The sequence below is a fragment of the Episyrphus balteatus genome, chromosome 1 (assembly GCF_945859705.1).
Source record: "Episyrphus balteatus chromosome 1, idEpiBalt1.1, whole genome shotgun sequence".
NCBI classification, from domain to species: domain Eukaryota; kingdom Metazoa; phylum Arthropoda; class Insecta; order Diptera; family Syrphidae; genus Episyrphus; species Episyrphus balteatus.
In genome coordinates, this window is record NC_079134.1 from 55,406,045 (window position 1) to 55,433,881 (window position 27,837).

Genomic DNA, 27,837 nt, shown 5'->3' on the forward strand with positions numbered 1-27,837 from the left:
TGTGAGATCTCAGCAGAGACATGAGCTACCTAATTCTGTGAATTAACACATTGCTATAAGGGCGATATGTATGTTTTATGTTAATATTAAATTAATCATTAAAATAAATATTATTAATATTGTATTCGAGACAAAATTAATGAAATATCATTTCATTGATGGGTGCATTTGTCCTTAGATCTTTTTTTGCGTTCATCATTCGAATTGGATCTTCTGGTGCCTTGGATTGGCATGTAAGGTGGTGCAGGACCTGGTTGTTGTTCTAAAAATGAACAATCTTTAAGAATTCATAGTTTATACGAGTTAGTTTTGTATTATGTACCGTATGAGCTTGACATAGAATAATTTTTCTGCACAGAATTTTGGAAATCATTTTGCATCTCGGGGGGAGAATATTTGTCTTGTCTTATTAATGCATGACTTTGCCCACTCACAGAAGTTTGTATATGTAAAACCGTGTCCGCAGAACTACAGCTGTCAATAGGCAAAGTGTAGATATCATCATCTTTTATGTTATCGATAGTTTCTGCCGTTGAATTGATGCTATTTCCTCCGAAGCATTCATTCTGAATTCTTTGGTGTGAAATTAAATCTTTTGGGTTTGAATAAGCCTCTAGATCAATGGAGTCTATTTCTTCGGGCTTAGAGCATAATGTCGATACTTGAGACTCTTGTGGCAGTGGTAAAAGAGGACCAGTGTGAAGACTAATTTCTTTTTGATTTTGGTGTTTACGAAGACGAGCTTTTTCTTTTGCTCTTTTAGCTTTGGCTTTCTCCTATAAAAAAAAAATAAATAGAAAAATTCAAATTTAATATTGTAATTAAAAATTTGTACTCTTTCTTGTAACATCTTTGCAAGTTCCTTATCTTGTGCTTCGATAGCCAGGAGACGATCACGATCTTCTAGGGTCATACCATTCAGCTTTTCCATTTCTTGCAGTTTTCTAGCCAATTCCTATGAAAACTTAAATACGTGAGTACTTTTTTTATTGTAAGAATATATAATGTATATTTTAAATTATATATTAGTTTAAAGATTCTTTAGTTTCCCTTTCTAAATTGAATCCTATTATGCTGCTGATGCGAAACAAAATTTTTGGCCGGTCTCCACCAAGACAACGAAAACCTAATTTTCGATTGAGTTCGTGGATTTAATTGGTTTTTGTACATAGTTTATCTTTGTTCCGAACATTATTTTTGAGGCTGTCATTTTTTTTTTGTTTTTGGTATTTTTTTTTTTTTCAGTCTTTGGGAAAGTAACATAATTTTTTTGTCATCAACTCTCCAACAATAGTTTGGTATTGCGATTATATGTTTTTTCCTATATACGAAACGAAAAAGACCTACATAACATATATCGTTTTAGTTGGTAAGAAAAAAGTATTTCAGGGGGTCAATTTCTATAAAAAGTTTTAAAATCGAGTTTAAACTATTTCGGTTAAACTAATATTTTCGGAGATAAAGACCAAATCGCGTTTTTTTCAAACATCGGATTCCGTCGAGAAGGGCGATGTCGTCCCGAAAATCAGGACTTAAAGCTATTTTTGTTTTGACGCTTCATTTCTTATTAGTTTATTTCGTGGTTTTTTAACTCCCTGATTGTTATTAAAAAATATATATAAGTAATTTGTTTAATTAGGCTTATTTTATTTTTTAACAAATATTTACTTGATTAAGGGCTAGAATAGTTAGCAACAGAAATCAAGTAACCAGACTTGTGGAGCTATCGGAAGCAAATTCGAATGCTACTTTAGAAAATGGGAAATTCAGTAAAAATTAATAGTCCAGTAATTTTAGGTTTTATCTGCGGAAAAATTCCTACTAGGCTGAATTTTGGTATACAGCTTAATGACGGCTTTGTTATGAAGATGTGAAAAATCGACATTGATATCGTGTCCGCGTTAAGAGTTATAGGGGTCAAAAGGTCACGAAAAGTTTTTCGCAAATATCTCGCGACCTATTGATCGGAGGTCATCAGAGGTTATACACAAATTGATGGTCGTGAAATTATCTACAACATATGCCCAGCACATTTTTCTGTAAGATGAACCGTTTCGCGAGTAGAGCGCAGAGAAGGTGACTAGATTGCACTCACAAGAGAAAAGTTGCAGAATACCTTGTAACAGTACAAAATTAGCTGCTGAAAAAGCTTAATGGTAATTTAAGGTTTATACCAAGCTCAAAACTAAAATTGAACCATGTTTATAAAGTGTGTTCTTAATAATGAAGGCACTTATTGTACAAAAAAGGGAAACATACAACATTTCCAAAAAACGTGGTTCCCCCTTTTGCATAATATTTTTTATCCCAATGTGTACATTTTTATTTTTTTTAGTTAATCCGTATTTACGTAATAAGATAAGTTAATAAAACAAAAAAAAATTAAGCTATTTTCGATAAAAACCTCAAAAATCGAGCAAAATAAACCAAAAATATGTATTTTTTCGTATGTGAGTGCAATCTAGTCACCTTCTCTGCGCTCTGCTCGCGAAACTGTTCATCTTACAGAAAAATGTGCATATGTTGTAGATAATTTTACGACCCTCAATTTGTGTATAATCTCTGATGACCTCCGATCAATAGGTCGCAAGATATTTGCGAAAAACTTTTCGTGACCTTTTGACCCCTATAACTCTTAACGCGGACACGATATCAATGTCGATTTTTCACATCTTCATAACAAAGCCGTCATTAAGCTGTATACCAAAATTCAGCCCAGTAGGAACTTTTCCGCAGATTGGGCTTAAAAATGACTAAAATGACTGGGCTATAAAGACAACAATTAACGGACAATAAGTTGAAATTAAAAACTACTCACATTTCTTCTCGTAAGTCCAATGGATTTGAATATCTCGTGTTTTTAACTTTTTTTCTTATTGCAATACCTACAATCTTTTTCACAAAATCAATTTTATTTGACTGAAAATGTCCAACAACGACGTTTTTTTAGTAAAGTAAATATGATGCGAAAAATCTATAGGGAAGAAATTTGCAATTGATTGAAAATTTGATACATAGCAAATTTTTTTGACATCCATAATACCGAGTTTATCAAAAGAACTATTCACAATAGATCTCAAATTATAGCAAGGACCGTTTATCAAAAATTTTGATAGTGGATCACGGTAATACCGATTCATTCATTTTGTTGATAAATATCAAATATCGTGTTGATATTTGACAACCGTAAGAAGGGCCGCTGTATTTTTCACACAATCAATTAAAACATGAAAAAAAGAAAAGAATCTAAAACTCGGCTAAGGTGATTTGCGATAGTTGACAGTCACAGTCACCTATTTTGCTATCACTTTCCTACAAAAATGTATTTCTTTTTTCAATTTTCAAGGCAAAAAAACAATTAAATAGACAGAATATTGATTTAAATCATTATTTTGCTGTTGCATAAAGAAAAAACAACATCAATACATAATTATTAGCTACTTATAGCCCTGTTCCATTGGAGGTGGTAGTCTACTAATAGTAGATGTTTTGGATAATCTAGTACTATCATCTACTCATGCTCTTTTTCCCGAGTAGATACGATTTGTATTGAATTCTTTGAAAGTGCGTTCCATTGAAAATCGCTAGTAAAATACTAGTAGTACTATGCCACCTGCCACTACTAGTAGTACTTTTTTTGTTGCAATTAACTTTCTAAATATTTGGAGGCTTATTTTCTTCCTGGAGAACTCAGAAACCCTTACAAATCATTCTCAATAACACAAATTATAATTTGTGTTAAATAATTATAAAAATAATTATTTATGAATTTTTCCTTGACATAGGATGGTGGAAATCTTTTCCCTCTTGATGAAGTACACTTCATATAAAATAGAAAATTAAATTTTTAGAGCCATTTTTGAGAAAAAACAAACTTTTCCACTTTTGTCATATCGACGCCCTTGTATTGAAGTGCCGTATACGACATTTTTACATTTTTGGGAAATCGCATTTAAATATTCGGAAGATTATTGCGAAAGATTTTTTAGTATATATCATACTAAAAAAACAAAAAATCTTTCGCAGTACCGCATTAAGATGTAGGTACATCAAAACAATTCTCAAAATGTTCGTAAATTGCATGAAAAATTTGTCGTAAATGCCAAAATTTGGTGTTTACGTGAAAAATATGTGAATATCTCAGCAACGAAAAAAGAAAAAACTGATAACAGATTTTTAAAGCACACTCGAAAACATATGACTGCATAAATCTAGTTCAAAAAATACAATTTGGCGTATACGGCACTTCAATACTAGGGGGACGATATGGCAAGTAGAATTTTGGTTCAAAACAAAAAAAAATCAATTTCCCCTCTAGGGAATCACCAAAACCCTTAACAGACAGACAGAATTGCGAGACCTTCTTTCTTTGCATTTTCTATCATCGTCATGTCATGTCTGATTATTTTCTAGAGCTCGATATTTTTCCCAATCCTAAACTTGCCCTTTAGTACCTTTATCGAAAGTAAAAATCAGGCTTCTTGTATTTCGTTCCACCAAAAAGTTTATCTTTCCTGTTCTATTATTTTAATTTTGTTTAAGCTAGCGCTTTCGCTACCGACTTGAAGTCTGAAAAAAAATTGATTCGCTTCTGCTGCGTACTAGACTTGATAAAAAAAAATAATTTATTCTAACCTCGTCCTTTCTTTCTTGTTTTATTTTCTTATTGATTTCCTTAATTTCCTCCATGGGCAGACCTAATTCCTGCAGATTGGGATCAACATATAGTTCAATGTCATTGGCAAGCAGTTGACTATGTTGATTTCTACTACGAGAATTGCTTTCTAGAAATTGATCGCAGTTATTGTTCTGAAAATTGAAATCAGATCTTGTTTTCGTATCACCAGCGATATCTGAACGTTTTTGTTTAGATAAATGGCTGTGAGGAGTTTTCTTTTTAATTAAATCAGGAATAAATGAATTTGTCGGCTCCGAAACCTCTGTATATGGAGTAATAGAATCAACTGGTAATGAATGTTTTGAATTGTGTTTGACACGACTCATATGTGTATTCATAGATGCATCAGGCATATCGTGTATATAATCATGATCAAATTTCGATCTATGATTCCTCTGCTGATGATCCACTGATAGATGGAAATCTTCTGGATGGATGTTTGGTGAATTTAAAGTCAAAGGAATGCCAACTTCTTGTGAATGGTGAACTTTTGATAAATCACGACTGCTGACTGGTGATATGATCGGATTCTCGTTTAATGAACTTATGGAAAAGTCCAACGTTACAGGTGGGGGTAGATTTACATAGATGCTCTAAATTATGAAAATATATACGGCATTATTAATACGTTAATACAAAACAATGTAGTAGTTTTAGATCATACTTGCAGCTTATCAGCCATCTCTTCACTTTCTTCTAACTCACGTTGTTGTTGTTCAAGAATATCTTTCTCTAATTTTTCAGATATTTCCATAGCCACGCGTTTGTCGTGTTCTTCTCTATAATTATTGAATATATTATTTATAAAAACAATAGAAAACCCCTTAACATTAATTACTGTTCCGATAAATATTTTTTATAACATTCTTTTTGCTTTTCAGCATTTTCCTTCTCTTTGATTTGTTCTTCAAGTGCTTGTGGAAAATCCGTACGCACAACTTCATTACGATATCTATTCCCTTGATAGAAATCATTGACTAGAATAGAATGAATTTTAGTCAAGTACATTAATTGGCCAAGACAAACTTACTTTCTTGAGACTGCAGTTTGTACGCTAAAGCCCCATCTTCTCGGACAAGCCATTCTTTACAAACTGAAAAAATAATACACATAATTATGTAATATGAAAATAAATTTTTATGGTGAATTTTTATTACGCAAATACATTATAACTAGCTTACCCGTGCGAGACCTCTCGCATGCTTAGATAAAAAGTATAGGTAGGTAGGAACATATGTAAATACAGAGTGTGTCTTTGAAAAGTCGAGAATTAATTGGAGAGACAGTGTTTAGGCTGCTTTTAAGAAAAACTCCAGTTTAACTCATTTAAATTGCATTGGATGATTCCCAGTTTAAGTTTTAAACAGCTATGAATATGGTACATTAAATTAAATTACTCCTATCAAAATACGATATTTGTGTGCTAACTGAATTAAATAAATCAATTATTTTTATCTATTTTTACCATCAAGTCTGTTTGGGGGGTATGTGCTCGCATAGGTTTAAAGGCCCAACTATAATAGGCATATGCGCGCATGGGCTTATGTCAAAATGGCATGAGTGAGTGGGCGACCATACACATTTCTTATGGGATAGTCATAATGCACCTATGCGCGCCTCGTTAACTTTCTTTAAGCATATGCCGTGCGCTCTGAACCGCATATTTTTGTGGCGTTTTTTTACAAAAATTATGGAAAACAAAAATGTAAATTGTGAGAGAAGGCTATGCGCGCGTATGTTCATTATGGCTACTCCTCATGTTTTCAGAAACAGGAAGAAACAGTTCTTTCGATTTTGACATAAGCCCATGCGCGCATATGTCTATTATAGTTGGGCCTTTATATGTCAAAATCGAACGAACTGCTTCGTTCTGTTTCTGAAAACATGAGGATCATCGAGAAACTATACCTTTTCTGGTACTTTTCTCTGCTCCGACTCAGGCACGGGTTCGGCTCCGTTTTCTCGGAATGGAGATTTTCACCACACCAATACATATGCAATCGGCTCCGCGGTGATTATCACACATATGTATATTTTTCTCTTTCATTCCAACTAAGAGCACTCGAGGTTTCCTTTGCGTAGGAATTGTTAAGGGCCCAACTCATAGAATCCGTTGCGTCGAAGTTTTTAACAGCTCGATAAAATACCCACGTTCTTATTAGCCCAGGAAAAATAGACAAAAAAAAAAGAAAGGAACAAATTTGTAAGAGGCTGATTTTTGATATGTTCCTTTTCTTCTCCGATTTTATGAATTGTGAACTTTCATTGTTTATTTGTAAAGAAATTGTATAAAAAGTAACAATAAATGATATATCTAATGTAGAGTTAAATTTTACAATGCCAAAGTCATACCTACAACTGATAGTCTGTTATTAAAAATTGTTTTTAACTGAAGAGCAAGTACCAACATGAAATGTAGTCGCGCATTTTATTTTATTAAAAAAAGTACGACGATAAGAGTTAACAATTTTTTGCATCAGAACTTTATTAGTGCACATTCAGCGATAAAATATCGAACACACCTTGGAATTTGAAGTGAGCTGTCAAAAAGCAATCCGTCATGCAACGTATTTTATGGTTCACCCATCACCCCTTTCTGTCCCATCCGTCAACTTCAACGGATTGATTGACGCGACGGACGCAACGGATTCTATGGGTTGGGGCCTTTAACATCATAATCACCACTCATTTTTGTTTTTACTTCTGTTTCGATTTTTTCTACAGATTGCTTATCACACTTAATCACTATAGCTCCTTTCTAAACATTTTTTATATTATCAATTTTTAGAGACATATTGGTTGGATTAATATTAATCTTTAAATCATTTTGTGTTTTTAAATTATCTTTTCTTGACCATTTGGGCATATGATGTTTGTTTCTTCTCTTTCACACACCGGTACGGATAAACTTTTACTCAATTCCATAATAGATTTTAATGTGTTAGTAACATCAGTTATTTCATTTATTTTATCAGAAATCATTTTAATAATCGAAGGACAATATTCGCATACAAAATGCAATCGAGGATTTTTTATATGTAGTTCACATCAAGTTGACCTAAATCAACACATTTTATATGGAACTTTTTATCGCACATTCCACTGCAAGTAATTAATTCATCGCGAGATTTTTGTCTTGTACAATTTGGATCACTGCACTCCGTTTCCATGATTAGACACAATAAAAAATATGGCGTCCTACCGCACTTGATTTAATTTTTGTGTTTTTATGATAATTCGCACCCATAGATGTATTTTACGAATATTTTACGAATTTATCGCTTAATATCACGAGCAAAAAAATTAACGTCTAACAGTCACTGTTTTCACTCAATATTAGACTCGCCTTCAAAGCTTCACAAATCAACTTCGGAAATTCACTATCATCGTGATTGTATATAATCCCGCTTTGCTAATAATCCCACACTACATAAACTATATACCAACTTTATGCATGAATATTTAGAGGTGGGCCACATGCGGCGAATCCCTCCAGGTGAACTCAAGACCAGTCCTGGTAGGCAGTTTTATCTTCCGCATCATGCCGTTTTAAAGCCGGACGGTTCTTCAACAAAGCTGCGTGTTGTTTTCGATGGGGCGATAAAAGATTCGTCAGGAACTTCTCTCAAAAGCATGTTGTTAGGAGGCCCTCCTATTCAGCGGGATTTGATTGGGGTTTGTTTGCGCTTTAGGTAACATAGATATGTTTTCATCACAGATGTCGTTAAAATGTTTCGCCATATCTGGGTTGATGATCAACATACCGATTTTCAGCAAATAGTTTGGCGTAAACATCCTGATCAGAAAATCAGCCATTTTCGTCTATGTACCGTAAAGTATTGCACCGCTTCTGCTCCTTTCTTGTCGGTTCGAGTTTTAAAACAGTTGGCAGATGGCTACAAGTTCCAGCTCCCAGATGCTGCTCGCGTTCTAATCGAGGACGTCTTCGTCGATGATGTTATGACGGGAAGCAATTCCATTGAAGATTTGATGAATTTACGGACTGAACTTGTAAGTCTGCTCTCTAGGGGCAAACTTGAGCTCAGAAAATGGAGTTCGAACTGTTGGCCACTTCTTGCATCTATACCAACAGAGGATTGTGACTTCTTTGACACCGAGCGTACGCAGTCCCTAGTAAAGGTGTTAGGCATGTATTGGAATCCCGTAACTGATGAATATTCGTTTGGTATGGCTCCAAACTATTCCAAATGTCAAGGCATCTTACACCCAACCTCGCACCCACCTCAAATCCTATAGTGTGCCCAAGCAGGGGGGTTGCAGGGGGGCAGCATGCCCCCCGATACCTTCCTCAAAGTGTATGGCGCGTAACATTTCAATTTTTTGGTTTTCGATCGTATTAAGTAGGTCAGTTAAAACTTGAAAAAAAAGAAAAGGCTCCAACACCCACGGGCATAATTGCCATATTAAAAAGGTAATAAAACGGGTTGACCGTTTCAGGGACTTGGGTGTTCACTTTAACTCAAATTTAGAATTCACTGAACACATTAACTACATAATAAATAAAGCGAACTCTTTGCTCGGTTTTATAAAACGTTGGGCAAAGGAATTTAACGACCCCTATGTTACACTTTCTTTATATAATTGTCACGTTCGACCCCATCTCGAATATGCTTCCATTTTATGAAATTCATAAAAGTCGTATTGAATCAATTCAACATAATTTCATACTATTCGCACTAAAGGACTTCCTTGGTCTGATCCCTATAACCTGCCTCTTCAGATTCAAACTCTATATCAAAGGCGAGTTAATAATGATCTAATATTTCTCCATCAACTTCTTAATGGACACATTGATGCTCCAATCTTGTTAGCCTGTATCGGGATTAATTATCGCGGATCTCACCACCTTCGAAGATTTGAACTTTTACACGTTTGCTTTCATAGAACAAACTATGGCATACATGAAGCTCTTAATCGTATGTGTAAACTTTTCAACTTAAATACGTCTTATATCGACTTTAACATAAGTAAGGTGGGATTGAAAACAAGTGCACCACTTTCGTGATTGTTTTTTGATGTCTGTAGTAATTTTTAATGTAATATATGTTTATATATATTTTGTATATATTTTGTGTGCATGTATTATTTACTAACCACTAACACATGCACTTATGATTAGCCTCTGATTGTAGATCGTACCTTGCTTTAAGCTCACTACATCCGAAATTTCTGAAGTGTAAAAATAACCGGGATGTTTTCTGTTCGTTTGGGTAATAACACCTGCAGGGGTTATTGTCACGGGTGTTATTGCGCTGCACCTTCTTCGAGTAGGACGAAGAATAAAAAATTCTGTTGCTTCTTTCAATATCAAGCACCCTATTATTCTTTCTTATAATCATAATATCTCTTCTCTGATAATCATAGATATTCATAGGGGGCGGTATGTTTTGTACTATTTAAACATTTTTGCTTTTAATTTAACTTGCCTTTTTTGAATAATTAATTCTCAATTCATTTTATTTATTTTGTATATAAAATTATAAACAATTCAGTTTCATATTTTGTCATCAATTAAATTTATCTTTGTGACTTAGTTTTGTGTATCTTGTTTAAGCGGCGCTTTGTACAACAAGTGTGAGTGATTTATCATTTCTATTACTTGTCAAGCTTCAAGCGGTACTTTAATAAAATAAAATAAAATTTAAGAGAGCGCAATGAAATGTCACTGTTACATGTAGAGTTGTTGATTGAGTGTTTTTGGGTGTTGCATTGCTGTTCTAAGCTTTTCTTTGTCACTTCATTTACAACCAGAGCGCAGCCCGGATCGATAAGTATCATTAACAATTACATGTATATTTTTTTGAATATAAACATATGTATAGACTATGCTTTTTTTATGGCTATAACTTTTTTGCTAAGACAAATAAAAAAAAAAACAAAAAATATCGCCCCTAAATTTTGATAATACAAAGCAATTGACGTATAATTTTTCAAAATCGGACGAGCTTTGCGACTTTGGTGACTGTCCAAACCTACATAAACTTTTTAATCATCAGTACTAAACTATATCCTTTACAGTCGAATAAGAAAAAGATAACAAGTTGCTATTATTGGAGCTTTTAGTAAGAACTCTTAAAAATGCGAGTATTATACACTGTGTACTAACTACTTTGTATTTTCCGATTCGCTTATAAATGTATATTCATCGTTTATTCAAATTTCCATCCACACCCTCAGTTGGCTCTCCCTATGTGCTAGTACTGCTGGAGTTAGCATTTTTCCAAATACGGTGAGCGATAAATCATGTGGACCATTGCCATTTGTTTTCAGAACCACAAACATTTTATAAATCCACTCACAGGTTTCATGAGTTTTAGTATCAAAACGACGCACTCTGCGCTAATTGGGTCATCTAGCGATACTGTTTATGACCTCTATATCTAACTACCTACCGGCATAAGTTACACATCAACTACATCACCGACCTTAAAAATTATTAGGAAGTTGAGTCCGATTGAAAGTCAAGAAATATGTACTTGTTATGGTCTAAATAGTGCAAATGTTCAAAAAGTCCTTTGAGAAGTCCAACCCATTAATATTTAAAGTCGTTGATGTAGCTGATGTAACACACATGTAGTAAGCTGTGAAATATGCTCCTGTTCTAATAAAACCAAAATTAAAATAATTTGACCATTATGTAAATAGTAATATACCTTTCTATAAAAAGCCTTTAAATTTATAAATAACAGGCAGAAAATTACCAAGTACTCTTTCAAAATAAGTGGGCCATATTTTCCTAGATATAGCGCAGCTAGTCAAGCTGTACCTCCTATTTATTATTATTGGTTATTATCCTGCATGACTTTTTTTGTTCTGGGATGACAATATAAATACCGCCCCAGGTGCCACCCATGCTAGCTACGCCACTGCTAATAGCAAAACATTTTGATTCATCAGAAATACGTCTTTGACATTATTCTAATGTTCAACAAACTTTGTTCTTAAGCGAACATTATCTTTTTTACTGATTTCCTCACTACATTTTATTGCATTTTCTTACCCCTCTCAATATATGAATCTAATTTTAACAAATACCAGCGGTCCCACAGACCCCAACGATTTTTCGAATGCAAACAAATTCAAGCAAAATTTGAACTAACTGCCGCTAAAAATTGTGAATGTTGGTGCCTTGTGATTTTGTTGAAGTGTTTTTTGTTCCAATAACGAAGAATAAATCAATAAAAATTATTTTTATTTTAAGTGGAGCGATTGAATTAATTGAATTTTAAAGGTCACTTGAACTTTAAAATTGAGTTTTTTATATTCTATTATATTATATATATATTGCTACAGTATGAGAGCTTAATGTATGAGAACAGTCAGTTTTTGCTCTAAAATTGCCAGTTATGAAGTTTTTGATAAAATCACAAAATATTAATTTAATTTATTGTTAGTTCAGTCTTTTAAATAAAAGTTTTAAAATCAATGGCCTGTATGCACAAAAAATATTAAATACTAGCAATAGGAAATTAATAAGTAGGTACAAACTAAATTTAAAGTAAGTTTAAGAAAGAAAAGTTCATACATTACAATTTTTCAATTAGGTAAAAGCATTTACTATTTTTTACGCTTATCACCCAATATTATTGATTTTATTTTTAATTTACTACCAGAAATTATGAGATATAGGTTAAATTCTGTAGCGGTCTCCTGGACAGCACGTAGTAACTGAAATAGGGGTTAATTACAAAAGAGCAACGAAGTGCTAAATAATGATATGGGAAGGATTCACAGTCACTAACAGGGCATAGCGTTGTAATTTAAAGATTCTTATATGTACATAATAACATCCATACAAAATTTCAACAATTGAAAATATTTTGAGTGTTGGTCGTAAAGTAAAAGGCAATTACTCTTTACTTGATGGTCAAATAAATACATACCTTAAAATCATGTGTTATGTGCAACACAGATAAACTCTTGTATTAAGACTTTCGGATTGAATCCAAAGTGGCCAACTATTTAAAAATGACATGTATTGTATTACAATTCAGTACTACCAACTATGCTAATTTCATGCTTTTATCACGAAGTGCCCGATTGTGTTGCTAAGCTGTAGTTAAAATATTGCTGAGGAATATCACGTTCATTCATTGAACCTAGACTGATTGTAATTTTACATCAATGTTAATATTCTCATAATTATTTGTAACAACACCCAGCATGAACGTAATGTACATATATATATAAGTACTTTACCTACAAAAAAACTTTCTCATTAAACATGAATTTAAAAAAATATACCTGTTGGTGAACATAAAGTGCCTTATATTGAAAAAATATTGGAACAATTTCTTTGTGATAAAGTCATTGCACTTTAACAATAGATTAATAGCGTTCATTTCACCTTTGAAGACATGAACTTTCTCTTGAATTTAAACCTAATTAATATACCTGTATTTAAACGCTTTCAATTTTACTGTTATTAGTTTATGTACTATACTAAAGTGAAAGTTTATAAACTATATTGTCTTTGACAATTATAATTAACAAATATCGGCAGATATATTTTGAAGGATAATTGACTTACCTTCATTGACGTGGCCTCTTTTGGGCAGTGCATCGGTTTTGGATCCACTCATTGCAGTGTTTAATAGTTTCTTTTCAATATTCTCATAAAATGGCTTTGAACATTTTGCACTTGATTTCAGCTTCTATTCTTCGCTTTGTTCACAGTATGACATGCAAATGATTTATAACAAATGTATAAGACCTTTGGATTTAGGTAATTTAATAATAAATTCGAAAAAATATGCAGGTGCAAACTTAATTTTAATAACTTCACTTTTTGCCAGTCCAGTGGATTGTTTCACTGTTTTACAAGACACCCTTGCACCTTGCCGAGAGTAATCTATGATGCCCACTATAAAAGAAAACAAAAATAAACACAATGCGCATAACAAAGCAGCAATAGTGTGGTGGTAGTAGTTAGAAGAACTCTTTATAGGAATTTTTTTTGAAGTTGAATACACACATTCTTAAACTTAACTTTTAATTATTTCAAAATAAAAGAATGCTTATTTAACTATATTGATGTTTGTAAAATATTTTATGCTAGTTTAACATAATGTTTAAAAAGAAATTGCAGAAATAACATAGGAAGTTCATTTAATTTATGCATCCACTTTACACGGCTATATCTTTTTTTATTCTTTACAAATGAAAATGAATTATGAATGAATAACAAAACAAAACAACCTAAACATCTACATCCATAGACGAATGAAACCAAGACAGAAAACTAATGTCGTTTTCCAAAATTCAAGGAGTGACACTCCTAGCTATATACCCTTCAAGCAAGAAAACGGAGTCCAGAAAAGACAGTCCGACCTCCGACCGAGAAAAGCGGGGTTGCACTCACACACTTGCAACTTTTTGTGTATGAACACAAAGTCTAAGAGAATCGTGGTGAAAACTGAGAAAAGGAAAAAAAAGTAGACAGACATAGCCAACAAGAGCAAAAGCGTCATTTTGTTATTTTTTGTTGAAGTGTTTAGTCGCGTCGTGTGTCGTGTCGTTGTTAATAAAATATAAGTATAATTATAAACAATTATATCAAACTATTAACAATATGGAAACAAAAAAAGGTATGTTGTATATATCGCTCAAAGTGTTTGGATTAAAGTGATGTGTTTCTGTTTGTGTTGTAGATGTAATCTCTAATGATGAAGAAAAAGGCAGAAGGTGAAACATGCGATTGGGCATCTAAAGAAACACCAACAACAGCAGCAACAACAAATAAAATAAAATGAAAAAAATGTATTGTATTTTATATTGTATATATTGTGAAAATTTTGTTTGCCAAAATTAAATTAAAAAAAAAACAGTTTCAGTGAACAAAAAAAAAAATAAATCTTGTTCTTTTTTGGTCGCAAATGCGAAACGTCATCCCTTTTTTGTCCCTCTTTCTAGTTGGTTTCCGCTGCTCCGACTCGGGTCCGACTTCGGCTCCGTTTTCTCGGAATGGAGATTTTCACCACACCAATACATATGCAATCGACTTCGCGGTGATTATAATTTCCATACTAATTTGAGCCGCCTTCGGACCAGTTTCTGATCCGTATTCGGACTAGGCTCCGCCGCAGGCGGAGCGGATCCGGACCGAGGTCGGACTTGTTTGCTTGAAGGGTAATCACTCCAAAAGGAGTGATTTCAAATTCCAAAATTGAAAAAGGAGTGAATTTTTGGAGTTAATTCTTCACTCCCAAAATTTTGAAGGAGTTACGGAGTGATTACCAATACTTCTACATTTGACTTCATGGACTGCTTGTCAAATTGTTCGGTGGTTGTTTTAACTTTTTTTGTGAAGGAAACTATATTTATTTACAAAAAAAAATCAATAAAGTATTGTAAAAAATCACTAAAAGCGAATTTCAAAGATTGTGTTATTATTTTATTCATTATTTCGTATTACAAACACATGCAAAGCAAACTTCAAATCACTCCACTTGTCAAATTCTTCGTGAACAAATTCCAAAATTGCACGAAAAAGGAGTGATTCACTCCCATAATTTTGGAAAACGACATAAGCTCTTGTCTTGTCACTCACAGTACTGTGCTTGTCACTTAGCTGTTGAATAACTTTTGTCTCCAACCCTTCAAGCAAAGAGGTCCGACCTCGGTCCGAATCCGCTCCGCCTGAGGAGGAGCTGAGTCCGACTTCGGATCAGAAACTGGTCCGAAGGCGGCTCAAATTAGTATGGAAATTACAATCACCGCGAAGTCGATTGCATATGTATTAGTGTGGTAAAAATCTCCATTCCGAGAAAACGGAGCCGAAGGCGGACCTGAGTCGGAGCAGCGAAAACCTACCAGAAAGAGGAATAAAAAAGGGATGACGTTTCGCATTTGCGACCAAAAAAAGAACAAGATTTATTTTTTTTTTTCACTGAAACTTTTTTTTTTTATTTAATTTTAATACAATATAAAATACAATACATTTTTTTCCTTTTATTTATTTGTTGTTGCTGCTGTTGTTGGTGTTTCTTTAGATGTCCAATCGCATGTTTCACCTTCTTCTGCCTTTTTCTTCATCATTAGAGATTACATCTACAACACAAACAGAAACACATCACTTTAATCCAAACACTTTGAGCGATATATACAACATACCTTTTTTTGTTTCCATATTGTTAATAGTTTGATATAATTGTTTATAATTATACTTATATTTTATTAACAACGACACGAGACACGACGCGACTAAACACTTCAACAAAAAAATAACAAAATGACGCTTTTGCTCTTGTTGGCTATGTCTGTCTACTTTTTTTTCCTTTTCTCAGTTTTCACCACGATTCTCTTAGACTTTGTGTTCATACACAAAAAGTTGCAAGTGTGTGAGTGCAACCCCGCTTTTCTCGGTCGGAGGTCGGACTGTCTTTTCTGGACTCCGTTTTCTTGCTTGAAGGGAAACCATCGACAAACTATAGGTCTGTTTCATGGTATAAAAAGACAAGGTATGATCCATAAACAAAAAATACCAAAACTGGGAACACGGCAGTCAACTGACGTTTGCCTACAAGCTGCGAGGAGTGGTGAATGTCGTGAACCTATCGTTGTGTTCGTGTCCGATGTGTGGTGAATGTCGTGAATCTATAAATGTGTGCGTGTTAACGTCATTTACCAACGTGGTAGCTTTCACATATATTCACAGACAACACTGTACACAACAGGGTTTTGGGGGGAAAGACGTACGAAAGTTTCCAGTCTTGGTATTTTTTGTTTATGGTATGATCATTAGAGCCGCCATCTTACAAAATGGGGTAATAAGGTTTTGACGTTTGGCATTTGGCAAAGTCAAAAGCAACAACAATTTCCAAGACAAATTTGTTTACAACAACAATTTCAATGGGCTGGGCTGTCAAAACCTTATGTCAATTTCTATTGACGAATCTCAGAATGAGATTTGTGAATTTGACAGCTGAAAGGGGGGGTGAAGAGGGGAAATAGTGGACAAATCTCAGAATTCATGATCTATTTGCGTCCTGAGATTCAAAAAAATGACAAAAAAATGAATCTGAGATTCAAGAATCTGATTCTGGATTTTTATCAAGATTCACGCATACAAACACACGCACTTTCACACACACTCCTCTGTTTGACATTTTCCTGAACATTTGTTGTTGTTTTATATTTTTTATACGCACAGATTTCGCACACAATTACAAAACTAGATTTCATATTCTATTTGCACTGGAAATTCTGAGAATTTAACACAAAAATCTGAAAAGTCAATAGAAAACGACATTAAGTAGCCATCATCATACCTTCTCTTTTTATACCATGGGTCTGTTTGGGTACTGCCTAAAACAGAAATATTTTTACTTTTTTCAACTTTTTTAACCCAATTCCTGTTTGGGTACTCTGAAATTGAACATTTTTTCACAAAAAAGATGGCCGTGAGACAGAAAATAATTTCCCCTTCTTGCGATTTTCTGCCCAAAAAATTTCGTCGGACAAAAATCTGAAATCTGTCAAAAGGTAGTGCTTTCTCTGTTTTACATATTCGGTCTTGTCGCCATTGACTTAATATATATGGACTACTAGAAGCATATTCAGGTTGGTTCCACTTGTTTCTTCGCGATACAAGCGCCCTAAACAAAAGCGGAGAATAAGTGCATTATTTTTGACGAAGTGCGAAAAGAACAAATAAAGAAAAACAGAGAAAGCACTACCTTTTGACAGCAAATGTCATTCATTAAAACTTTCCTCTTTTCGCCGTTTAAGTTTATACCGCTAGTGGAGCTAGAAAGAACTAGAATCATTTTTTTTTTAAATTTTTGTATGGAAAAGTCAAACGACTAGCAGTCCATATATAGTAGGTCAATGCTTGTCGCACAACATAAACAAAACAAACTATAAACATGGCGTTGTGGTTTTTTCGAGTGTTTTAATTTTAATTTATTGCGTTTTAGTGGCTTTGTGATCATCAAAATATATTAGGGGTATTCACGATCTGGTGCAACAGGCGTAGTAAAAGTGTAAAATTTTATTTTTTTACAATAGATCGTGAACGCACCTCTTCTTATCTATAGTAAATATTGAATGGAATCCATGATATGATTTATATCAGCTTCACTCTTTTTTTTACGGAGTTGTCTTTCCACCGATGCTTCTTCTTTTTTTATAATTTCATTCTTTGTTGTGTTCGGGTTAATTTATTTTCACAAATTGCATCAAAAGAAACAAAATAAAAAAGAATAAGAATAAATAAGATAAACTGTTCATCATGGGCGACAAGCGACGCGCGAGCTGCCATCTGTCAAAAAAATTTTACACCATTGTATTTTTATTTTGCAATAGGGTTAGGGTTTAGCAAAAGTGCAAGACCATTGTAAAATATCAATCCATATATTTTGTTGTTGTAGTGTTGTAAGATTTTACACTTTTGCACTTTTGCAATGATACTAGACCACTTGCATCGGATCGTGAATACCCCTATTATAATATTCGAAGTAAAAATTAAAAAAAAAGTGTTTGACGTGTTTTGATATTTTTTGTTTCTTTATTTTTTTTTTTAATTGGTGTTGTTTACATTTTTTGATGAAAAAAAAACAAACTAAAAACATAGCGGTGTGGATTTTTTTGTGTTTTTATTTTAATTTACTAAGTTTTACTGGTTAAATGCTTAAAATATATTAATATTTGGAGAAAAAGTAATACAAAATTGTTTGAAAAAAAAAATGTTTTGATATTTTTCGTTTGTTTATTTTTTTTCTTTGTTTACTTTTTTGGAAGCAGAAAAGTTTGAACAAAAAGCGTTTGGGTACTTTTGGACAATTTTTCTTTCTCTGAGAGGATTTCATCCCCACTCCTTAAAATTTGACAGGTTTCATATTTTTCCCTTCAAGCAAACAGGTCCGACCTCGGTCCGAATCCGCTCCGCCTGAGGCGGAGCTGAGTCCGACTTCGGATCAGAAACTGGTCCGAAGGCGGCTCAAATTAGTATGGAAATTATAATCACCGCGAAGTCGATTGCATATGTATTGGTGTGGTAAAAATCTCCATTCCGAGAAAACGGAGCCGAAGGCGGACCTGAGCCGGAGCAGCGAAAACCTACCAGAAAGAGGAATAAGAAAGGGATGACATTTCGCATTTGCGACCAAAAAAAGAACAAGATTTATTTTTTTTTCACTGAAACTGTTTTATTTTTTATTTTATTTTGGCAAACGAAATTTTCACAATAAATACAATATAAAATACAAAAACTTTTTTTTTATTTTATTTCATTTGATGCTGCTGCTGTTGTTGGTGTTTTTTTAGATTCCCAATCGCATGTTTCACCTTCTAGATTTTTCTTCATCTACAACACAAGAAGAAACAACATTTTAACCCAAACACTTTGAGCGATATATAAAACATACCTTTTTTGTTTTCCATATTGTTTATAATTTAATAAAATTGTTTATAATTAATAAACTAACATTATACAAACAACGACACGAGACACGACGCGACCAAACACTTCAACAAAAAATAACAAAATGACGCTTTGGCTCTTGTTGGCCTTGTCTTTCTTTTCCTTTTCTCATTTTTCACCACGCTTCTCCTTCGACTTTTGTGTTCATACACAAAAAGTTGCAAGTGTGTGAGTGCAACCCCTTTTTTCGCGTTCTGAGGGCGGAGTGTCTTTGTTGAACTCAGTTTTCTTGCTTGAAGGGTTGTACAAAAAGAACCCAAACAGATCTTATACCTAGACTGGAAACTTTCCCTTCAAGCAAACAAGTCCGACCTCGGTCCGAATCCGCTCGGCCTCAGGCGGAGCTGAGTCCGACTTCGGATCAGAAACTGGTCCGAAGGCGGCTCAAATTAGTATGGAAATTATAATCACCGCGAAGTCGATTGCATATGTATTGGTGTGGTGAAAATCTCCATTCCGAGAAAACGGAGCCGAAGTCGGACCCGAGGCGGAGTAGCGAAAACCTACCAGAAAGAGGAACAAAAAAGGGATGACGTTTCGCATTTGCGACCAAAAAAAGAACAAGATTTATTTTTTTTTTTCACTGAAATTGTTTTATTTATTTAACTTTCACAAACACAAATGTTTACAATTATTTTCTGGAGAAACAGCATACAGGCCAGCGGCAGGAAAAATTGATTTTCCAAAATTTTATTTGTTGAATGTTGTTCGTGGTTGGTGGTGGCGTCAGGCTGCCAAACCCAGTATGTAAAAAGAATATGTTAAGCTTGTTAATGAAGCTGCAATTTTATTTGTAAGCCCAAGGCAAGGCATACAACTAAGATCAAATTCGGGCAAAATTTTCAATTTTTTTGAAACCGAATCTGATTTTTTAGCCAAAAATAGTACCCAAAGACTGCTAATAGAAACATTTATAATTTTAGCTAATTTGATTTATTGCTTCTGTCTATTTATGTATTGAATTAAAAAAAAATTAAAATCAGTGTTGTTTTTACGTTTTTGAAATAAGCTTTTTTTCAAGTCAAGTCGAGTGCGCCACCTCTAGATGTTGTCATAATTGGCTAAAATTTTGGCTGTACACTTTTTAGGTCAAGAATCAACGATATATAATACAGGACACACGAAAATCGAAAAATATGTTTTTTCACTCCACTCTAACATACATACAATGAATTTGCAAGTAAGAAGACAATCACACACAATTTCCACCGTAAATTATATCTCGAGTATCAATTCGTTAAGTATATATGCATATTTTCGATTCGATTCAGCTCCCCGAGTCGGATCGACAAATCCGGATTCAATTCGATTCAGGAGATATTTTTCTCTAACTTAATGTCTAACATCTACAACATAACAATTTTCATTTTCTTGGCTAGGCAAATTATGTTCGGACAATTCATTTCATATGCCTCGTTCGCCAGAGGATGATGTATAATTTTTTGCGGACAACATTTATTTTATATGTTGTCTATTTGGTATGAATACTTCTTTTTTTTTTATTTACCCAGTGACCGACACCCTTAAGGGATAATTTGTGTTTCAATATTCATAACTTTCCCTACACTGCACTGCTTCAATTTTAATTATTTAAATGGGTTAATTAAAGGCTTGGCCACACTGGAGGGTATGCGGTAGCGGTACGGGTAGCGGTGAGGGTACTTGTATGAAAAAAATTCCAAACTGACACATCAACGTTCAGGTGTGGAATTTTTTTAGTACAAATATCGTTACCGCTATACCGCATACCCTCCGGTGTGGCCAAGCCTTAAAAATGTAATACCTTAACGGGTTTTTTAGTTACCGACACCATTTTTTCAGTAGTGGACACCCGGTTTTTTTTAGTAATGGACATCCATAGCTAAGCATAGCATTTAAAGCTGAAACACAATCACGCTTCAGGGCGTCGCTTCGTTGCGTTACGTAGAGAAATCCTCAAAGCGCGCTTCTGTCACTTTGACTTTGAACAGCTGATTGCAACATAAAATCTGCTGTCAAATAAAAAAAACACAGTCACTCACAAAATTATTGGGCCAAATCTTTATATTGATTTAATTGTGGAAAAATGAAAAAGGATATTAATGTGTTTAAAAAATGCATAGAAATTTGTTTATTCTTTAATCCTATAGTTATAAAAACAAAACCAATCAAAATATATTGTTTTTAACAATAAAACTCAGTCTAAAACACCATTAATTTTTTTTTTGTTTTTAATACGTAAATTGTTTTGATTTAAAATATCTCGATGTCGTTTTTTTTGTGCAAAATCTATATAGAGAAATTAAAAAACACACATAGTTTTGCAATACTTTATTTTTTTTTATTCACATTTGGCGGAATAATAATGTGGGTGACTGTAACTATGTCTGTTAAATGTCAGAAAGCGAGCAAAAGTTCAGTCTGGTTGAACTTTTGCTCGCTTTCTTACGTTTCCTTACGTTTGTCAAAAAAAGCGTACGTAAGAAAAGCGTCATTGTGTGAGGATACACAGATTTCCTATAGTTGAACTTTTCGCAGTTGTCAAAATCGACGGCAAACCGTGATTGTGTTTCAGCTTTTACACTCTTGGTTTTATCGCCGGTGTGTAAGATGTCCGTTTTTGAATTAGAACCGAACAACAAGACGGTTTTACTACTGACATTAGGTGTGTTTTTTTGTTTATCTATATAAATTGTGTGCAAAAAAACGACATCGGGAGTTTTGAAATCCATGCAAACATTTGGCACCACTGTACATACACTTTGGCAGCTGTCTGTCAAAAATGTTGCTTTTGTTTTTTTTATTTTAACTCCGAAGTGGGAAGGCCGTTACATCCATGTTGGATGCAAACAAATTTTTCACAAAAAAACAAAAATTATTGGTATATTCTTAGCTACATTTTAAGACCATTAACCATTAAAATTAGTTGCGTCGTTCTTGTGTTATAAGCGTTTGAAGGTAGCCATATTGAATTTTATTTCGATTTTGTAAAAATCAAACCTGGAAACTTTTTTATTTTTATTTCTAACTTTTCGATAAAACTTTGGTAATTTTATGTATATATTTGTTCAACAATCTTATCAGGATCCATTCAAGACTTTTATCTGAAAAGTGCATTGCGTATATACCGAAATATTAACATTTCAATGCAACTATGTCAAACAAATTTTTGATAATTTTTTGCTTGAGAGCTTTTTTCAAACCTTATTTTCTTAGCTTTTTTTTGTTAATATTTTCAGATATTTTTTTATGAACACAACAATTAAACTACCTTGGCACTACTGTTTTTATCGAGAGAAAGTAAAATCTGGATAATTATCTGGATTTTTCAAAAATCTATACAGATAAAGTTTTTGTTGTTTTTAACACGTAAATTGTTTCGATTTCAAAAATCTCAATGTAGTTTTTTTGCACAAAAAAATCTATATAAGGTGTGTTTTTTTGTTTATCTATATAGATTTTGTGCAAAAAAACGACATCGAGATTTTTGAAATCAAAACAATTTACTTGTTAAAAACAACAAAAACTTTATCTGTATAGATTTTCGAAAAATCCAGATAATTATCCAGATTTTACTTTCTCTCGATAAAAACAGTAGTGCCAAGGTAGTTTAATTGTTGTGTTCATACAGAAATATCTGAAAATATTAACAAAAAAAAAAAGCGGAGAAAACGAGGTTTGAAAAAAACTCTCATAGAAAAAAATAATCAAAAATTTGTTTGACATGGTTGCATTAAAATGTTAATATCTCGAGATATACGCAATGCACTTTTCAGATAAAAGTCTTAAATGGATCCTGATAAGATTGTTGAACAGATATGTATATTAAATTACCAAAGTTTTTTCGAAAAATTAGAAATAAAAATAAAAAAGTTTTCACATTTGATTTTTAAAAAATCGAAAAAAAATTCAATATGGCTACCTTCAAACGCTTATAACACAAGAACGACGCAACTAATGTTAATGGTCATGGTCTTAAAATGTAGCTAAGAATATACAGATAATTTTTGGTTTTATGTGAAAAAACAATTTTTTTTGAATCCAACATGGATGCCATGGCCATATGTGAAAAGTTTTGTTTGCATCCAACATGGATGTAATGGCCTTCCCACTTCGGAGTTAAAATAAAAAAAAAACAAAAGCAACATTTTTGACAGACAGCTGCCAAAGTATATGTACAGTGGTGCCAAATATTTGCATGGATTTCAAAAATCCCGATGTCGTTTTTTTGCACAAAATCTATATAGATAAACAAAAAAACACACCTATAGATAAACAAAAAAACACACCTATTCTCTCGTTGTACGGTGTTAGTTCAAGAAGGAACATCGTACACCGGCGATAAAACAGAGAGTGTAAATGCAGCTAAGTATTCAACTGCATATAATGCACTTTGCAGATCTTCGTCTTTGTTTTGCTTCTGTTTTGGCCTTACGTAGTCGAGTTTCAACTAGCTTTTGGAATGCGAATTTGCACTACAAAGCTAGGTGACAGATGCAATAAAAAAAAATGTGTTTTGAGTGGTTTAAATAGCTTTTTTTCTTTGAAATTCCTCAATTTCCTGATTTATATTCACATACTGCACAATTAATTTTATTTTATATGTTTTTTTCATCAATTCCACCAAATTAAAAATTCAAATAGAATTTGTTTCCATCAAACAGCTGACCGAGAAATGTCAGCTAGCTTTGAAGTCGAACATTTTTACACTACGTCGAAGGGGAAATTTCAACTAATTTTTTAGCTCTTTTCAGCCAATCAGAACGAGTCGACTACGTAGCACCTAGGTTTGTGAATGCGCCCAATAATAATGAAATGTCGACGCCGACACGAACACTCAAGTACTTGTTGAAAATAACGGTTTGAACCTAGCTTACAGTTCAACGCATAACAAAACTTAATTTTCAATACCTAGGGTCGAATCACGGTAAAAGAAAAAGGTAGGTACAGATAGCGTTCATACGTTAACAACCGTGTGCCGTGATTCGACCCCTGTTCTCTGTTCTACTTTAGGTTGGCTATTCTGATTCTGTAAAAAGTTTGATGAAAATAGTTTTCATCGATTCTGATTCAGTGGAAACATGGAAATCAACGTCAAAATTCTATCATATGAAAATAATTTTCTCATCGAAATATTTTCTGTGCTGCCATGATAACAAAAAAAAAAAAAAGGAGCTCGAGCCCACATAAAAATCATAAAAATATTAGCAGTCGAGCAATACAAACAGCCGTTGAACTACGTACCTACATATATGTATCAAGACACAAATTTTGATGGAAAAAGGAAATACATCCTTTTTTTTAACAAGAAAAAAAAAAAGTTGCCATAGAATACGCCAAAAATTATATTTTTACGACCATTCGTTAACGTTTTGACTATTGCCGTATCTATTTAATCATTACAAAAATCTAGGGACAGGTAGGTTGCTTAAAAGCAAAAATGGAATGATAAAATGAAAAGTCGAATGAAAACTCCGATGGTGAAAATTTTATCATTTCATTTTTTCACAGAACCAGAATAAGGACCCAGACAAAACGTTACATGCCTTAAAATTAAAAAGAAAGATTTAGGAACACAAAGAAGATTTGACCTCAAACTTGAAGGTGGAAGTTTTCTTTGTATATTAAAAGCTAGTATGTGTGAACTTAAGGTAGGGTTGCCAGATATATTTTGACGAAACTAGTAATCGAGATGTAAAATCCCGGACTTTCCCGGACAAATAAGGACACAAAAAAGAGTACAAATCTAGGGCAAAAGGAATGCATAGTTTTATAAAAACAAAAAAAAAAGCGGAACAATCTTTTCAAAATTTAACTAAAAATCACATTTTTGACCCTTGTTCCCGTAGCATTTTTTTCTTATTTTTTTCACAAAAAAAAATAAAAGTACAAATTTTAGCTAATATAACAAAAGTTGGAATGTACATAGTTAAAGTAAAAAAAAAAAAAATTTTAAATTCCATTAAAATCCAATTGCTCAAAATTTTAAACAATTAAGAGCCAATTTTTCAATCTTCTAATAAACAGTCAGTTAACTATTATTAGGCTCGTAAGCAATCAGATAAAAACATTGAATTTTTCAATCAAGAATAATTTATTTTACAGAATAACAAAAAATATTGTCAAATTCAAAAATATTTAAAATTAAACGTCATTTTTATTCATGATTGTTTTTGTTTTCTTGTGTTCCACCGTATTTTTTTCAAAATTCTTTCAAAACAGCTTTGACAACTGACACAATATTTTTGTTGAGATTATTCCATATTCGTCTCTGAAAGAAGCAGATATTTTTATTCTAAGGAATAAGCTATATCTGCTTGTTGAAAAATTGATTTTTTCTCTATACTTAGGAATAAGTACTAAATGACTGTTTAACTGACTATCTATTGAAAAATTGGCCCTAAGTTAAATGCTAATAGAATTTTTAGTAAGTTACTCGATTCGTTTTTTTGAATAAGGAATGAATTAAGAGTAGCATACAAAAAGTGAGATTTTTAAAGGCTTCAAAAGAGTACAATCCCGGACAATTGATAGAAACTATCCCGGACGTCCCCCACACATCCAAAAAAAGAGTAGGTACATGTCCGGGAAAACCCGGACGCATGGCAACCCTAACTTAAGGGAAATACAAATAGGCAAACAAGGGCTAAGTTTTTAGCGTGTGCATGAAAATGATTGTCAAACAATACACACACCTTGCATAAATCGAATGAACCGTTTTCAGATTCCCTTAACACTTTTTTAAAGTAATTTTACACAATCGAAAGGAAACCCACTTTATAAACTTATTTAAAAGCGCTACGCAATGCTTTGAATCTTTGCTTCTTTTTTTTACACGGTGAACTGTAAACTAGGCCTTAGGAGCAAACAAAAAGTGGTTTGAAAATAATGGCAGAAAAAGAACGGTGTCCATATCTAATATCATCAGCCAGAGATGGCAAAAATGGGATTTTTTTTGATTTCCTACATTTGTTACGTCTACTACATAAATGAGGTAGTTAACGTAGTTTAATGTAGTTAACGTAGTTAAATGTAGCAGACGTAGCGCTAGACGTCAAAATGTAGTTTGAAATGCCAATTTTACCACCAAATTGTCAAAGTCTTATTCAAATCGAAATACATAGCTGTGATAGTGTGAATTTGAAGAGAATATTTGAAACCAGATTTTTTTTAAATATTTTTAAAATTTAACGTTTTTTATGTAGTTATTGCACGTAGCAAATGTAGGTAGTACATGAAACAAATCAAGCGAGTAGTTTATTCGATTAACTACGCGTAGTTAACCGAGTAGATTACCTGACGTAATCTACTCTGCCATCTCTGATCATCACACGTGTCTAATTGCGCCAGTTATGGACACCAGTGTCATTCACTGAATTTCGTTGAACATTATATTCTAGTTAGTAACACTCCACGTAAAAATAAATTATGCTATTATTTTTGTAATAACTTAAATTGAAATAGATCTACAAAGCTATTCTCTAACAAAATATTCAATTTTAATTTTTGTACAATAGGTGTGTTTTTTATTACCACCGGTCTTAACTGGACAAAAAAACGCAGTCTGGGCTAAGAAATTTACATGTTAAATGCAACAACACTTTAGCCCCTTGGGCTTAGTTGTTTAGCCCGGTGATTTCTCTGGGCTTAACTTTTTGAAGAGTTTTAAATCTGTGCTACCAAACTAATGTTTTCATAAATTGTTTAGAATTTCTTTAAAAACGTGAAAACTGACGTTTGGAAGGACAAAATGTATTAAAATAGTTTTGCTAGCATACATTTTTGTATCTTTTTGTAAAACATACATGAAAAATACAAGAAAAGGACGAAAGCGAAAAATATGACAACTCTAAATTTTTGTTGTGTCTGCTGTTTTCGGAACATTCAATATACAGTGCTGCCAAGATTTCAGGTTAAGCCCCGAGGCGTTTTTTTTGTCCAGTTAAGACCGGTGGTAATAAAAAACACACCTATTGTTTAAATAATGATTTTAACAACTTACGTCTTTCTTAAGAATTTCTCAAGTTTCATGCATTGAACAGAGGTTCGAAACTTGCCCCTTTTACTACAACAAAACCAATCACTACCAACTATGAAGTAAAGTGTTTTCTGATGGAATATACATGCCTGAACGCGTTAAAAATAGTTTTCGTACGCTACACTCTAAGTCAGCTATTACATGAAGCCTCAAGAGGCTTGACTCTTTTTTCGAATTTTCTTTTGATAATCATTCTGTGAGGCGCGTACTATTACACGATGCCTCTTGAGTCAAAGACTCAAATTTGACATTTCTCTTTTGATTTAAGTACCTATTGTTGTTGTTGTATTCCACCAAGAAGCAAAAAGAAATGAAAGGGAATGTTGAAAAAAGAAAGAGTGGAAAAAGAAACGTCAAAAAAGAGTCTCAGAATTTTGGCCCACGACTCTCCGGTCGGATAATTTTTTGTTTTATCTTCTTTTTCTTTTGCACTCATAAGTTTTGAAAAGAGGCGCACCTCTTGAGGCTTCATGTAATAGCTGACTAAAAAAACCTTAAGAAAAGGGAAAAACTGTGCCAGGTGTCGGTAACTGGCAAGGGTGTGTCGGTCACTGGGTAGTTTACCCTACTTAATATTGCTTCGTTTGTTTTTTTTTTGCCTTCTAAAAAATAAAAAAGCTTTTGTTTTTAAATCAATTATAATGCTTGTTAAACAAATTCAATACATTTCTTGTTAAGACACGTCAACATGACAAAAAT

At 33.2% G+C, this 27,837-nt stretch overlaps 2 protein-coding genes across 4 annotated transcripts in view; one reads left to right on the forward strand and one right to left on the reverse strand.

The window, feature by feature from the left end:
• Positions 1 to 27,837, forward strand: part of LOC129915875 (piezo-type mechanosensitive ion channel component) — a 291,170-nt gene that overhangs the window by 152,049 nt on the left and 111,284 nt on the right. The window lies entirely within an intron of this gene.
• Positions 109 to 13,814, reverse strand: LOC129915985 (uncharacterized). Of its 3 annotated transcripts, none has more exons than XM_055995754.1 (9): positions 13,689 to 13,814; positions 13,230 to 13,562; positions 5,709 to 5,771; positions 5,517 to 5,655; positions 5,343 to 5,457; positions 4,636 to 5,271; positions 836 to 955; positions 323 to 776; positions 109 to 262 (listed from the first exon to the last, which is right to left on the reverse strand). In XM_055995754.1, the coding sequence occupies exons 2-9, from the start codon at positions 13,279 to 13,281 to the stop codon at positions 153 to 155; spliced, it is 1,689 nt and encodes a 562-aa protein (XP_055851729.1). In that variant the 5' UTR covers positions 13,282 to 13,562; positions 13,689 to 13,814; the 3' UTR covers positions 109 to 152. The 3 variants fall into 3 exon arrangements, with proteins under 3 accessions (XP_055851729.1, XP_055851722.1, XP_055851713.1); XM_055995747.1 differs by having other exon boundaries at positions 13,674 to 13,813; XM_055995738.1 differs by having other exon boundaries at positions 13,230 to 13,813.

Coding starts and splice junctions, on each gene's coding strand:
- LOC129915985 (XM_055995754.1), bottom strand. CDS start 13,281: ATGAGTGGATCCAAAACCGATGCACTGCCCAAAAGAGGCCACGTCAAT. Junction 5,772..13,229: donor AAGAGGCCACGTCAATGAAG/GTAAGTCAATTA, acceptor TTATTTTTTCAG/TTTGTAAAGAATGGCTTGTC. Junction 5,656..5,708: donor CAAACTGCAGTCTCAAGAAA/GTAAGTTTGTCT, acceptor ATTCTATTCTAG/TCAATGATTTCTATCAAGGG.